General features: G+C 35.0%; 1 protein-coding gene across 1 annotated transcript; it reads left to right on the forward strand.

Annotated features, from left to right (window-relative positions):
* Nucleotides 1-3,825: 3,825 nt before the first annotated feature.
* LOC128212291 (decapping and exoribonuclease protein-like) lies at nucleotides 3,826-16,076 on the forward strand. Its single transcript, XM_052917669.1, has 7 exons — nucleotides 3,826-4,206; nucleotides 4,451-4,680; nucleotides 6,459-6,554; nucleotides 11,267-11,375; nucleotides 13,568-13,697; nucleotides 14,240-14,331; nucleotides 14,583-16,076. Exons 1-7 carry the CDS (start codon nucleotides 3,941-3,943, stop codon nucleotides 14,683-14,685), a joined length of 1,026 nt encoding a protein of 341 aa, XP_052773629.1. The 5' UTR covers nucleotides 3,826-3,940; the 3' UTR covers nucleotides 14,686-16,076.
* The last annotated feature ends 880 nt before the right edge of the window (nucleotides 16,077-16,956 follow it).

A 16,956-nucleotide genomic window follows, 5' to 3' on the forward strand; every position in this document is an offset into this window, starting at 1 on the left:
AGCTAATGCAATAGTTATTACAGCCACATCCAGAGTTTAGACAGTAGTTACTGCACGTCATATCCAGTTTAAGCAATAGTTACCACACCTACAACTCGAGCTGTAACAATAGTTACTGCAGGAACAACCCGAGTTAAGCAATAGTATCTGCACCCACAAACCGAGTTTAGGTAATAGTAACAACATCTTAAACCCGAGTTGAGGCATTTGGTACTGCACCCACAGAGAGAGTTAAAGCAATAATTACTGCAGCTACAGCACCCACAGAGTTAAAGCAATAGTTACTGCACCCAAAGTCCGAGTTTAGGCAATTGTTACTGTATCGACAATCCAAGTTTGGAGAAAAGTTACAACACTCACAATGCAAGTTAAAGCAATAATAACTAAACACACGATCCGAGTTTATGCAATAGCTACAACAGTGACAACCCGAGTTAAATCAATAGTACCTTTAGCCACAACCCGAATAAACAAATAGTTATTAAACCCACAATTCGAGTTTAAATAAACGTTATTGCACCAACAAACGGAGTTTAGGCAATAGCTTTTGCATCCACACTCAGAGTTTTGGCAATTGCTTTTGCACCCAGAATCTGTTATTTGTTACTGCAGCCACAACCCGAGTTTAGACAATAGCTACAACAGCCACAGCCCGAGTTAAGACAATAGTTTCTGCACCTACAACTTAAGTTCAAACACTAGCTACTAAACCTAAAATTCGCGTTTAAACAAACGTTACTGCACTAACAATCCGAATTTAGGCAATTGCTACTGCACTCACAATCCTAGAAAAAGTTACTGTATAGGCAATATATCTTGCAACCGCAACCCGGGTTTGGTCAAAAGTTACTACACCCATGACCCGTAAACAGGCAGTAGTTACTGCACCCACAGCCCGAGTTAATGCAAAATTTACGGAAGCCACAGCACGAGTTAAGGCAGAAGATATTACAGCTGTTAAAGCAATAGTTACTACAGCCACAATCCGAGTTTAGGCAATATTTACCACACTTTCAACCTTAGTTCAAACACTAGCTACTTAACCTTAAGTTCGAGTTTAAACAAACGTTACTGCACCAACAAACGAGTTTAGGCAACTTCTAATGCATACAAAATCCTAATTAAGGCAAAAGGTATTGTAATCCAAATTCGAGTATAGACAATAGTAATTGTAGCCACAATTCGAGCTGACGGAAAAGTTACTGCACCCACAAGCAGAGTTTAAGTTTTAGTTATTTCAGCAACAACCAAGTTCAGACAATAGTTACCGCAGCCACAACCCGACTTTAGGCAATAGCTGCTGCCGCCACAACCCGAGATTAAACAAGAGTTACTGCAGCCACAATTCGAGCGGACGCAAAAGTTAATGCAGCCACAACCCGAGTTAAGGTAATAGTTACTGCAGCCACAACCCGAGTTTAGGCAATAGTTGCTGCCGCCACAACCCGAGATTAAGCAATAGTTACTGCTGCCACAATTCGAGCTGATGCAAAAGTTAATGCAGCCACAACCAAAGTTGAGGCAATAGTTACAGCCAGCCCCCAAGTTAAGACAATAGTTACTACAGCCAATACCCAAGTTAAGGCAATAGTTAATACAGCTAAACCCCAAGTTAAGGCAATAGTTACTGCAGGCAAAACCCAGTTTGAAGCAATATTTATTGCAGTCATAGCCAGAGTTTAGGTAATATTTATCGCACCCACATCCTGAGTAAATGCAATATATACCGCACCTTCAACCTGGGTTAAGACAATAGCCGCTAAGCCCACACTTCGAGTTTAAACAAACGTTACTGCACCAACAAACTGAGTTTAGGTAATCACTACTGCACCCACATTCCGAGTTAACGATATAGTTACTGAACCCACAATCAGAGTTTAAGCTATAGTTACTTCACCCAAAGTATGAGTAATTGCAATAGCTATTGCTGCCACACGTCGAATGTAGGCAGTACTATCTGCAGTCACAGGCCACGTTTAGGCAATATTTGCTGCAGCGACAACCCGAGTAGAGACAACAGTTACTGCAGCCACATTACGAGTATAGGCAATAGCTACTACACCCACAGCCCGAGTTTAAGAAAAAGTTACTGATCGCACAACCCGAGTTTAGGCAATATAATCTGCGGTCTCTACCTTAGTATTGGCAATGGTTACTGCAGCCACAACCCGAGTTGAGCAATAGTAGTCGCACCTTTAACCCGAGTTAGGCAATATTTACTGCACCCACAACCCGAGTTAATGCAATGGCTACTGCGCCAACAATCCGGGATTATGTAATAATTTCTTCACCCTTAACCTAAGTTAAGTCTAATGTTACTGCACCAACAACCCGAGGTTAGGAAATGGTTTCTGCACCAACAATTCGATTTGCGTTATAAATATTGCATCGCCATGTGAAAGACAAATTGTTGATAACTATAAATCCTTTGAACGATTACGTGCTATATAAAACTATAAGGAGTATTTTGGCTTTTTAACAAATGGGGGCTTTGTGGCTACGTAGCTGTTTTTGACATTCCAAGACAAAAAATAATATGTTGTCAAAACGTTTAATTCGTAAGAGTGCAGCTTTAAATAACTATTGCAAAACTTATTGAGTCCACCAATCCTTTCTATCTTTCCGTAACCCCGACGAATTCATAAACAGATTGAAGACAATCAGAGCTGTGATCAATCTCATGCCTGATTCGGTGATTAAGTGGCCGTGTGTAGGGCGAGACTTCAATGAGTGGGACAGTCTTGTACAAGTTGACTTTCAGACTATTCATCTTGTTTGTTTAGGTTCTTTAAAACTTAAATTAAATTGTTTGTCGTCGTTGGCATTATGCTTTATATTTATAAAAAATACTGGTTTTGTACATAATTTTAAAGATGCACTCTTACTCCCAAATAAGATTTACCACACTTAATACAAGTGTTAAAATATACCAAAAAATATATATTAATGTCAAAATCAATGGTTCTTATGAATTATACCCAGTTTAATTTAAAAAAGGTGCAGAAAAACACAGTGTTACTACCTTATGAGACGATAGTAAATTACAGTAAATCTTTTAGCATTCTACAATCATTTAATATTTTTACGCTTTCGGCTTTAAAATATACGATTACAATTTTGTTATCAGTAATAAATATTTTCCATAAATGCATTATTTGTTAAGTAGTTATAGGTTCATCACTAAAAAATTAGGTTTATTATACATGTGTATGCAATGATTTGAATAAGAGCCTCACTTTAAAAAAACTGAAGTAAACGGTCATGCTGTTGTAATACACTTACTCAAAGTTCTGACTCTGTCATTTTAAATTGGTAAATGTTTCGTATGTTAAATTACATGTTAAATTTGCGTTACATTAAAACATAAACTAATCAGAAACGAAATATACAGAACCGAAAGCAAAGCGTTCAGTGAGTGGAAGTGACACGTACAAATAGCAGTTCACAATCAAATTTGAACTGCAACATAGGATTTCTTGTACGAGTAGCTGCATAATTATACATATAGACGTACAATTAGTGCTATGTCGTTTAATGTAATTCCTTCTTTGCATGAAAGAGTTAAAACATTAACCTGCGTTAACGACTGTTTAAGGAATTATATATATTATTTGCATATTTGATGACTAATGTTTTAAGTATATCCTTTTCGAAGATTAATGTAGAGATAAAATACCAGTATTTACTGTGAATAAGACTACCTTAACTTTTTGACCTTGCAATATTTTAAACAAAGCGAATACTGATTTACATTCATCTTGCACTATGCCCGAACCAAAACAAGGAAGGTATCAATTTAGTGAAACGTATAACAAAGTACGAATATAGGATGTCAATTATAAAATAAAAATATATATGAGACTTGTTAATGACAATCTATAGCTATTTTCAGAAAATTTAAGAGATATGGAATTTATCATTTTTATCGTTTAGTTTCAAAATGGCGAGGTTTAACACTGAAATTAGACGATTTGATTACCCAAACTCAGGTTTAAACCAGCCTGAAGAACTTGGGTGCTTCTCATTAGATATTAACAGAGAATTTCACGATGATAACAGCCAAAGGAAATATTTCATTAAACCTTCAAATTATGATGATGTTAGATTTGATCTGACAAAAGGATACGAGGGAATGGTGAAAAGAGATGAATTTAAGGACGAACAGATCGACCATCTTCTGAAATGGATAAATAATCATGAGCTGGGGTGAGTGGTTAAGGTTTTTCAGAAACAGAAACTAATAAAGATATAGGTGAGTGGAACATGATCACACTGATCTCAAGTATACACTTGATTATACAATGGTTGAAATCCTTTTTGAACCAAAGTAATGGCAGTTTGAAATATTCCACGTTTTACATTCCATATCGAAGTATAAAATTGCGTAGTAATATGTTGAATTAGAAGTTTATTGGGCATTCACATTTGCTAAGTTTTATATTCGTTTCAGAAATATGCAAACCGACTTTATATGCCGCAGGGGTTTGTTAAATCGTTTAATGCGTACCCCGTATGCGAAAGAAGATGATTGGAAGTTCGCCGTGACCCTCCACAAAGGTACCTACTACCTTTGTGAATGTCCCACTGACCAGAGTCTGGCAACAATAAAACAAATGATGGGAAAAAAGGACGAAGAGATGTGTGGATGGGGCTGCAAGTTTGAGCAGTATCTCACCGCAAGTAGGTCATAGTTTCACCAATAGTTTGGCCGTTTTAGATGGGCATATCATATTAGATCATATTATTTATAGAGGGTTTAAATTTGTTTATTTCAATGTAGGATCTTAATTTATTTCACAAGTGTCATAGAAAGCGAAGCCACGAGTAAAAATATAGTTTTTCTATGATCACGAGTGAAATTCAAATACGATCTTACACTGAAATAAACAAATGTTCTGTTTCTTTTATGCTCATTAACCGAGTTTTTTTTAATGAAAAGGGTGTTATTTAGGCCGCTACCCGTGGGGCGCCCCTCACACAAAATTATAGCTGTCAACATTTCTATTTCCGGTTTGTTGAGAATAAGTTCTATTTATTCTTATAGTTTATTATTTGCTCGTTAAATAAGTGAAAAGCTTTTATGAACAGTTATCAATGAAGTTTTATTGGTATATGTATATATATATATATTCCCCCCAAAATAACGAAATTACTTTTATTTAAGAGGTTCATGAATACATAACTAAATTACTACTCCGCCATTTTATGAATGAAAATTTGGAAGGTCAAATATGTTCGCAAAACAAATGCGGATATCATTGGATTTTAAATATTTTTCTTAGTTTTAGACTGTTTTTCATTATACATGAATATTCCGTCATTTTTCTGTCAGGGACCAGTCTGTTTCGTTTGAAAACAGGTCTGTTTTCCAGGTTAAGAGTGAATGCCACGCTAGTTAGTTGACAAATTTTGAGGCGTGGGTATATCAGATTATTTGTAAATTGTTGTGTGAATTTCCGGGAAGCTCGTTTTATGTATTACAACGACAAACAGTTTAAAATACATTTGAACGATGATATAAAATTATATTTATGTTCACACATGTTTTGTTTTGTTTGTAATTTGTTTGGTATAAAATTTTCTGGTTCAAAGTGAAGTGTTATGTTTTGATCAAGGGAAAGTAACGACAAAGGATTTTAAAAGTAGTTCAGAAAGTTAATAATTCCACTCCTTATTTTGCAGTGAAAATATCAAATTTATATTTTCTCTGTTGTTATTTCACTAATAAAAACCCATATTTCATCGAAAAGCATGAAAGAAATACTCTTTATTTTCTAAAGTTTTAAGTTATTGCGAAGTCGTTGGGATCTAGAGATAAATTGCGATGCCGCGAAAAGCCTATGTTTTCGTAATCGGACTTATGACAAATCTCAATCCATCCTTTAAGCGGTCTGGGAATATTTGTCCGTCGTAAAAGAGCAGTGTCCATTATCAAATAATCGGAATCGGTAAACGATCAACATAAAAATATATTGAGATATAAGAGTTCGACATAACGAATTCCATTGTACATGTAAACATAATCAGAAGTTTTAGCTCGATTTTTCTTTCCTCTTATCTGAATGTCCGTAACAACATTAATGTTAAACTTGCGTTAGTCTGGCATCTTGACATTGTAGCACACCAAATAAATTAAATATCATTAGCAATTGGAAAAACAATTATCTTCATATAAATGATTGGTTTTCTAAATAGAACATGGGGCTTGTTTTGATAGCAATCTAATTCGTGAATTTAAATGATCTAAGTGTCATAGTTTAGCTCTTTTGGTAAATATTTGTGCGTATTGATTTTTTAGCAAGTATTAAAAATGATGACAAGTAGGATACACAACAATCAAGGTTTACCAATTGATGACACTTAATATTATTGAAGTAACGGCTTAGATACTGAAAAGAGCCCTCGACGTTTACGTACCATACACATGTATTCACATACTTACTTTATACGTTTTACAGGTTCCGCAGATTCCGATCCAACTCCAGACCTGCAATATAACAACTGTGAAAACTTTTATACAGTTGTGAAAGCCACGATCGGCTCCCACACACTAGGTAATTTTGAACATTTAAATCTTACACGGCTTTCATTCGTGTTGAGTGTGCCATTTCTTGAAATATTGAGCGTATTTGGATGGGTTAAGAAGCTGTTAATAAGTGTATATATTTATTTAGGTACGTTATAACTAAATACCAAGTACCCGTATTTTATCCTGGAAGCACACTCTATATGGAACATTGAAAATACTGTTTCAGTCTGATATTTTGTTTCAGTCTATGTAATGCACATACTTATTTTGTTGTTTTGTGAATTCAGTTCAATGCCTGCAATCAGAAGTAAAAAAAACAACAACAACAATAACACGAATTTTCAGAGATTAAATATGTTTTGCTGGACTCGAACATGGATACTGTGTCCCTGCCAATTTCTGTTTTAAAATGAGTCGTCTGTGTTCCCACGAGTACGCAAAATCACCAAACCGGATCAATAATTATCTGAGACGGAGACCTTGAAATATATATAAAACTCAAAGAGCTGCACCATTTAATGCTGGAGATGACATGTGAGTTTGGTTCAGTTGAACTACCCCAAACGATGGCGTTTGTGGCAAGACCCCTTAACATTACAGATGCTCAGGAGTTTAGATGACAGACAGTGAACATGGAAAATGAGTTTAAGCTAGATTGGGGTGAACTTGTGTATATCGGACTCATCGAAATAGTTTTTTAATAAAATGAAGGGACGCGTTTACTTCTAGTTACGTTATAAAGCTAAATACGAAGTACTCTTATGAATGGTCCAGAATTCACTCGTTTTATTGAAGATTGAAAATGCTACTTCAGACTGATAATTTGTCTAAGTAATGCACATAGTTTATAGTTGTTATTCAGTAAATTCAGTTTAATATCTACAATTGCAAAGAAAATAAATCATGAGTATCTAAGTGATTAGGAGAAACTCGACATATGTATTAAATGTATATCTAAGTTTATAATATGAATAAATCGATTTCGAACAAAAAAAAATACATACTGCAAGTAAGCATTATAAAGTTACTATGAATACGTATGTCGCAAAACACAAGCACACAGCAGAATACCAACTTCGAAAACTCCATTCCTAAAGATTACTGGTACCACTTGAACAAGGTTAGCAACGTATCTAAACATAAGTCACCCCCTACAGACACATTTTATCATTATTTCAAAATATCAATGACGTCGTTGACGCGAATGATCATATATCAGATAATAACCACCCTGGCTTCTATAGCGCCGAAACCGATATGTTAAATAGGCCAATAGAACATGACGAAGTTCGCAAAATGATACTGAAAAGTAAGAATGGTAAAACATCGTCGCAGTTTGATAATACACTGGTATTCTCCTTGATGTATGGCCAATAGGGACAATAAAGCCAATATTTAAAAGCAAGGGTTCCCCTAGCGACCCCCAAAATTATAGACCGATTACAATTCTTAGTTGTTTAGGCAAATTATTCGCGTCTATCCTTAATGAACGTATCGACACATTCCTCTATGATAATAACTTATTAAACGAGAACCAAGCCGGATTTCGCGCAAATTATTCAACCTGCGATCATATTCTTATATTGCATTTCACTAATAAGTAAACTAAGGGCCCAGAAAAAGAAACTGTTTTGCTCATTTATTGATTTTTCGACCGCATTTGACCCTGTCCGGCGAGCTGGTTTGTGGCATAAGCTAACGGGCATACAGGGTAAAATTCTCACAGTCATAAAAACATGTACAATGATATAAAATCATGCGTTTACATCAATGGGCATCTGTCTCCTATGTTCCTAAGTTTTTGTGGAGTTCGTCAGTGAGAAAACCTTTCCCCGATTTTATTTTCTATTTACCTAAACGATTTAGACGAATTCCTTGAACGAACATGTTCTAGTGTTTCTATAGAAGTAGATGCAAATGAGACAATTATGTACCTTCAGTTACTTATTCTCTTGTATGCTGATGACACTGTACTCTTTGCAGACAAAAAACGTGTTTTTCAAAAAAGTCTTAACTGTTTCCAAGACTACTGTTTGCAATGGAAACCAAATATTAACCTCTCAAAGACTAAAATAATTGTCTTTGGTGCCAGAAATCTGAAGAAATTTAACTTTAGCATTGCTAACCAAGCGCTAAAGATAGTTAAGGAATACAAAAATCTTGGTGTATATTTCTCGTCCACCGGTAGCTTTTTATACTGCCGTAAATATTTATTAAGCCAGGCTAACAAAGCCATGTATGCTCTATTTCTTAGAATTAATAACCTAGACTTGCCTTTGGACATACAACTGAAGCTTTTTGATTCCACCATTGTCCCGATTCTAACGTACGGATGTGAAGTATGGGGTTTTGAAAACCTCGATCTGTTGGAGCAACTTCACTGTAATTATTTTTCGGCGGATTACATATAGAAAGAATACTCCACGTTACATGCTCTACTCGGAACTTGGTAGATACCCCCTTAACATCATAATTAAAACCAGAATGATAAGTTTCTGGAGTTAACTCGTTTCATCCCATGACTCAAAAATAGGTTTCTAGATATATAAAGACATTTTACAAAGTAATAATTCAGTCTGGGCCAGTTACATCAAGTCAATACTTGATTCACCGGGCTATTCATACATTTGGCTTACAAGAGTACCTGTAAAACATGTCAGTAAACGTGTTTTGAACGATTTAATCTTTCGTCTAAGGGTTAAATGTATTCTACGTTTAAATCCGATATTAAATTTGTGGATTACCTTAATATCTTACCAAATCTCTACGTTTCTGCTTGCACTTCCGCACTAGCAATCATAAATTCCCTATCGAAGTCGGTAGATGGAATGCTGTACCACTTGTCAGTAGAAAGTGTACGTTTTGTAATCTAAACGATATCGGTGACGAACTGCACCATTTACTTACATGTCCATTTTTTAATCCTACCAGAAGAAAATGCATACATAGTCGTTTTTACTCAAGACCTAAAGTCTTATATTTTAGTGAGGTTTTAAATTGTAAGAACCCGGATACCTTAAGGAAAACAGCATTTTTTGTTAAAATCTTAGTAAATCACTTTAAATGAATCTGGTCATGTATTTGATAGTTTTTCATTTGTTATCTCATAACTATACCGATTATATTGTATCCTTATTCAAATAAATGTTTTGTCATAAAAATAATATTATTTAAACTAACCACATTCCCCTTACTAATTATATTTGTTTTGTATAATGATAAACTCCAAACCTGTTGTGAAGTCGCCATTAATCCACCTCTTTATACCTGTGTTAACATATATATATATTGCGTTTTCACAAGCTTTAACTTAAATGTAAACCGTGATATCAAGAATAAAAAAGATTATTGAGATGAGTTGAGTTGGGTTGTAATCAGTTGGTTTGGTTTTTAACTGGTTTTTAAGGAAATGTAAGGTTATCAAATACATGAAACGCAGGGAATGGCATTTTATTCATCTGAAAATGTTGCCTGTTTACATATAAATGTAGAGGAAAATGAATAATTAGTATATAACTTGTTTTTATAATTTCATGTATTATCATACATAAACACATGCCATAGGTGTCATGAGTTAAGTCATTTAGGTGTACATCAAGACGAATGTCCATCGCTGTTATTATTGTCTATGTACAATTACGATTAAGAGGAAGTATTATATCTCTAATGAGCCAAAGAGGTCAACACTGATTTTTTCTACTCTTATATGCAGACGATATGGCAAGCTTTTTTATAATTCAGCAGCATAATTGCAAGCGAATCTTAATATATTAGAAGAATATTGTAACAAATGGACACTTAAGGTTAAAAACAAACAAACAAAGATTCTGTTGTTTTGGAAAGTTCTAGATTACCTTTAATTATTCAAGATTCACTCAGCGATAAACATTGGAAGAAGTCAATAAATTTACAATTAAGGTATCGTTTTCAGCTCAGGATTACTTATGCATGCTACCAAACTCTGTCAGGTCAAGCGCATAAGCGCAATTAATAATTGATTACATTTACTTATATAACACCTTAACATAAACTGGATCTTCTTGACAAACTCATAAGACCTATTTTGGCATTTCGATCAGAAGTTTGTTTATGTACATAATTTCAAGTTTGCTTTAAGCAAAATGAGATTATTGTCGCATAAAACATTAGCTAAACATAGAGGATTGTAGGTGTAAAGTATTGAAACAATGGATTTTCCCGCACGGCAATATCCTATAAGACGATTTTTTTTCTTTTTATAGAATGAAGCCTATATACATAATATTAGATCTAATTATATTCTACACGTTTATCGTACTCCTCCAAATATATTTATATACAAAACAAGGAACCATTGGAATGAAAAATTGTTGGTTTGTACAATACTCTTTTTTATTTTCGTGCATAAATATTCTTAAAAAAATACACAATGATTTGACGTAAATTTTATTCTGAAAAAAGTGTTTAATAAGTCGCTTTTACATATGTTTATAAAAATATTTGCAACTTGTAATAAACTTATATAACCGCAAAGCAAATGTTTGATAATGACAACTGATTATTGGCTATCACAGCCTACTTTACCGGTGCATTTATGTGTGGGGTTTGGTGTGGAATTAAACTTATTTTCTGTTTATATTAACAGTGTGAGTATAATGCTCCTTTACATTATAACGGGTTGTTTTGTTTTCGATTATAAGCTTTTAATTCTGAAATAAATGGCATATTTTTATCAAGGAAATAAACATTTTGTTCCAGTGTACTCTGGTGAGGTTGATGCTGTAAGTACGGATGGAAATTTTGGGGAACATTATGTTGAGTTCAAAACCATGAAACATTCCGCGTTGCAGAGACCATGTTTCAAAAGGTATTTAAGGCTAAACTGGCTTTTGTTAACTGCTCGAACAATGATATCTTTGTCTTATATTCTAAACTTCTGAATATGGAATAAAAGAAGAAGCCTTCGGGAGAACAAACAACCCTCTTTGTCTGACACTTTCAGTCATGGTTTGATTAGAACGTTTCAATGTCATCATGGACAATGCCCCCAGCAACGGCTAATGCGAATTTCTGCTGTAAAGTATTGACCAGTCCTAAAATCAGTTATTGCAACTTTTCGTGATCATTTTCTGGAGCATTTCCGGTTAATCCATTTGATAAGGCAACCTTGTGTTATAATGTCTACAAAATATAATCCTATAATTGATCAGATGATTGTTTGTTTGACAATTGGCGACTGGTCAATAATTTATTAATAGCTAGTGTTTATTTTTGCTTTCTGTACGGTAAGGTCGGTAGGTTGGGCGCATGTCAGTGACTTATTATCGTTAGGAAGACAAAAGATATATGCTAAGTTTTTTAGTGTTCTGAGCGATATACCCATCAAAAGCCTCTATACCGACCAGTGCAAATACGTGAGCTTCTAAAATACTCGCTTAATAAAATCAGTTGATGACTAAATTGAAATTTAGCCGTTATTTCGTAACAAAATGGAAAGTTGGCGGTAGTAATCTTCCTTATAGATGTTTAGTTTTCAGAACTATTTAAAATGATTATTAGACATATTCCGGCTATCCCATTTGCAGAGTAATGAGCCTGAACACTAAAATGTTGAAAGAGCCCAAAGGTTCTAAAAAATAACAATATTACAGTGGAGGAAGAACGGGATGAAATTCAATGGCCACCACGCAGCATATTGCGCTAGCTGTATTGAAAACAGGATACAGTATTCGATCACATACGTTGTATAAAATAAGCAGGTTCTATTTCTTTGTTTGTTAATATTCAATTGATTTCAATTGCACTTCAAAATATCTCGTAGTCGTTCGTTCTCGATGTTGGAGAGCAGAATACCTGACATACACAATGTACCTTATTTTTGAGTATATGGTGTTGTGTGTCTCGTCTTTACTGTGTTCAGCTTTGACCGAGCCTTTTTAAGAAGTCATTTGCAATCGCTAACCTAGTTTCTATCGTAATTCATACTGGTACAAGCTTCTCAAGTGATGGACACAGAGTGTTGTTGTGAGTTCGCCTCTGTAGTTTTAAAATAAGCTCCTGAAGTGGTGGACACAGATTATTAGTGTGTGTTCGCCTCTCTTGTTTCAGTTCAAGCTCCTGAAATGGTAAACACAGATTATTAGTGTGAGTTCGCCTCTGTTGTTTCAGTTCAAGCTTCTGAAGTGGTGGACACGGATCTTAAGTGTGAGTTCGCCTTTGTAGTTTCAGTTCAAGCTTCTGCAGTGGTGGACGTATATCGTTAGTGTGAGTTCGCCTCTGTAGTTTCATTTCAAGCTCCTAAAGTGGTGGACACTGATAAGTATTGTGAGTTCGCCTGTAGTTCCAGTACAAGCTCCTAAAGTGGTGGACACGGTTTATTATTGTGAGTTCGCCTTTTTAGTTTCAAGCTCCTGCAGTGGTGGACACAGATAATTAGTGAAAGTTCGCCTCTATAGTTTTAGTTCAAGATCCTGAAGTGGTGGACACATATTATAAGTGTGAGTTCGCGTTTGTAGCTTCAGTTCAAGCTCCTGAAGTGGTGGACACTGATTATTAATGTGAGTTATTCTGTGTAGTTTCAGTTGAAGCCCCTAAAGTGGTGGATACAGATTATTAATGTAAGTTCGCATCTGTAGTTTCAATTATAATATTTACAGGTACAAGCACCTGAAGTGGTGAACACGACGTGCTCTCCGTCTAAGTCTGTAGTTTATATTGTATTATTTACCGGTACACGTACCTGAAGTGATGGACATGGCGGACAGAGTTTGTTCTTGTGAGTCCGTCTCGGTCTGTAGTTTGCATTGTATTATTTACAGGTACAAGCTCCTGAAGTGGTGGACACAGAGAGCTTTTGTAAGTCTGTCTCTGTAGCTTCCATTGTAATATTTACAGGTGCAAGCTCCTGAAGTGGTGGACACAGAGTGTTCTTGTGAGTCCGTCTCAGTCTGTAGTTTCCATTATATCACTTACAGGTACACGCACCTGAAGTGGTGGACATGGTTGACAGAGTGTGTTTTTGTGAGTCCGTCTCTGTAGCTTTCATTTCATTATTTGCAGGTACAAGCTCCGAAATTGGTGGGCTCAAAGTGTTCTTGTTGGAGTTCCCGAGATCGTTGTTGGGCTCCGTGATGATGCTGGCATTGTTACCAAGCTACAAACATACAAAACTCAAGATTTACCAATGATGGTCGGAGTAATAGCATAATGATTTATTAAATAAATGCATTTAAATATATATTTAACAAATGTTGATTTGAATTACATACGAAATGTGCATGATCTTCGTTCGCTTTTATTAATTTTGAATTAAGTTTAATGTATTATAAAGGGACTCATTCTTATTTGATGTTGGAAATAGTTTAGTTTAAACTTATTTATGTTACAAAGATTGTGAAACAAGCCGTGGCAACATACATTAATCACACTCGTTGGCACGACAAGGGAGTGTCCATGTAGTTTCACCCTTCCCATACTGAATGTATTTTGACACGGAGGTATGGGGCCTTGTCTGAATCAAACAGGAATAAATGAACAGAAAATTTCAAAAATCTTCAACTGTCAATGGCAAACACAAAACTCACCGAATCATTTACAACAAGGGCAAAGTGATCGAACGAAGCATTTTTTTACGTCATGTATGTTTAGTTGTAAACGATAAAGCGTAGGACGTATCAATAGATGATTTTATTAGCTGGGAATTTAGTTTATAGGCTAAATTGTTTTTTTCAGAACAATGTTCCATGGAAGCCCAATGTTTGCTTCAACTTCCTTGACCAACTCCTTGCCTTCATCAAATCTAATGTGACGATAGATGATCCAAGGTTTGTCATATAAAATAACTTGTATTGAAGCTATTTTCTATATAGCATATTGAAACTTCGCAACTTGATTATAATAAGCCTATTATTGATTAAGCAAAAACACAGATTTTAATAAAAAGTGTAATCTTTAATTTGGAAACAGTCAACAACCAAATGGATACAGGTTTAACTTTCTCAAAACTAGTTAAAACATGGATATCCAACACAATGAAATGATATCAAATACTTTTACTTCTTGTTTTGCAATTCAGGCTCGTTCACCTGCTGGAGTTTTCAGGCGGGGATGCGACTTGTACCCGGCTTACAAGGGACTCCGAATATACTTTCCTGCATGAATGGTATACTCACAATTAGCCTGGAGTATGCAGATGCTTGACTCTGATCCAGATCAAACCGGTTCGATGCAACGTCATTGACTTGATTAGGGCAGCTGAAAGATTGAGACTCCTAAACCTATGTTATAGACTTAATAAAAAATGTGCTTAGACAATTTAAGCATTATTTAACCAAAACGGTCCCCCGTTCCGATGCAGCACTTACTTACAATATTTTTTATCGCAGTTGAAAGCTCAAATACTCTACGACATTAATTTCTTAATGTTTGGTAACTTCCCCCTCTATCCTCCTTTATGTGGTCCCTCTCAAAGAAGTTTACAAATCATGGTCCAAAGTGTCCCAGTCATTTAATTCCTTCTGCTTCTTTACATCAATGCTCTTAGTGGTTATGTCTGGTTATTGTTATTCGTTATTAATTCTCAAATTTCTCTATGGACTGATTTGCCCCAACATAACTGTCACCCTTTTGTCAGTAAACCACAAGTGTGTATACATGACAGGCTTATAAACCTGCTGTGAAACCCTGTTTTCACAATTAAAACTTTGGTTGTGGGTATCAGATGTTCATGTATGTTTATTAAACCGCTGATCAAGTATACACAGTGCTAAAGCTGCTGTAGCTCATCCCTAACACAACATGGATCTCATGACTGTGTAGTAGACGCTAGTAAAGAGGGAGAGACTACTCCTTGGTCCAAATTTCTTAAGAGCTGGGTATTTGTATACAGCCATAATGAGTGTCCGTCAGAAAAAAATAACATTGTCCCAGTCATATTATCTGCACTAGATACGTTAGTCTTATCTCCTCTGTATAAGTTCCAGTTTCACGATGGGCAATGTAAATGGAGCTCCTTTCTCTGTTTTATGTTATATTGCATATGCTCCTTCTACTTTGAAAAGTTACTAAACTTTAGAAAAGTTGTATTTGCTTGCATGTATTCAATCATTCATTTATATATCACCAACAAATATTTTTAGTTGCTCTCATTTGGATATCTAGTGCTGAATATTGTCTGCTTCAGTGAAAATCATAGGGATGTTACTCTAATATTGAAGAATTATCACCCCTTGCATCAAATGATTATCAATTATGCTTGAATACTTTATAGAAGTGTTGACTGAAGTTGATTTGTTGTCAAACTGTATGCTTCCCTTTATTTTTACCAGCGTATTTTGAATAGCATCAAACAGACTTAATGAAAACTTCCATTAGGGACGCAAAATTTCAACTAAGTATGCGATTGGTGAACGCGCCTACCGGGAAACATTAGACATTCCGCGGCTAAACTTCAGACACTATTTTTTACGTAAAACACGCCAAATTGTGTTATGTGTGTTTGAAATTTTAGGCTTCTATTTTGCAATAGCATGTTTTTATAGTTTTGTGTATATAATTACGTATGCTTCTGTTGTGATTTGTTATATTCTTCGTTCTAATAAATAAATAAATGCAAATCATAGCTGTTTAAATTATTAAATATTTGTGTGATTGTTTTTGTAATACTAGTAGTTTATATTTAAGTATTGAAACACAAACATTTAATTAATAATGTACTATAACGCTGTGTCTAATGAATCTTAAGTAGTATGCCGACAACAATAGGTGAATATTAATTATCAACATCATTCTTATGATTGTTACAGAACATATGCTCAATTCTAAAACATAAAATCGGTTGCTAATTGCAAAGGAAACAGACAACATATGAATAGTCTAAATATCAACTAATACAATAGTTTCGACTTCATTCGCAATGCAAGAGGCCACTCAAACACCAAATCAGGCAGGAACTTGGACCATTAGAGAGATGGACTGTTTATGGACGAGTTCGTGTACAATTGGAGAGAGAAGTCGGACAACCGTCTCTTGAGTCCATTGCTCAGTTTTGTCAGAGGTCTGTAAACGAACAAGGAATGGAGTTGATAGATGATGTGAGATAGCCCCGTTCGTCGATTAAGTGATTAATAAGTACTTGTTTTGAACTTATTCATATTCAACTATAAACGCAGTATATATACAACTAATTGATATTGGAGACAAGTCAGCAGAACCAAGAACTATCTCCCCACATTAAAATCCAATTAACATGTTGTAATGGTTTGGGAAACAATCGAGCAATATTTGTTTTCCATGATTTTATTATCAAAACGTATTGAAATACGACATTTTTCGTGGAAGAAAATGCCATAATTTTCAGTCTGACCACTTTCTTGACAGAAAAATATAATTTGTGTGCATATATGCCATTTTAATTTACAAGCATGAGTAGAAATGTATGTAAAAATGTT

Source organism: Mya arenaria, chromosome 12, assembly GCF_026914265.1.
Source record: "Mya arenaria isolate MELC-2E11 chromosome 12, ASM2691426v1".
Taxonomy (NCBI): Eukaryota; Metazoa; Mollusca; class Bivalvia; order Myida; family Myidae; genus Mya; species Mya arenaria.

Coding starts and splice junctions, on each gene's coding strand:
- LOC128212291 (XM_052917669.1), top strand. CDS start 3,941: ATGGCGAGGTTTAACACTGAAATTAGACGATTTGATTACCCAAACTCA. Junction 6,555..11,266: donor GATCGGCTCCCACACACTAG/GTAATTTTGAAC, acceptor ATTTTGTTCCAG/TGTACTCTGGTGAGGTTGAT. Junction 11,376..13,567: donor CAGAGACCATGTTTCAAAAG/GTATTTAAGGCT, acceptor CATTATTTGCAG/GTACAAGCTCCGAAATTGGT.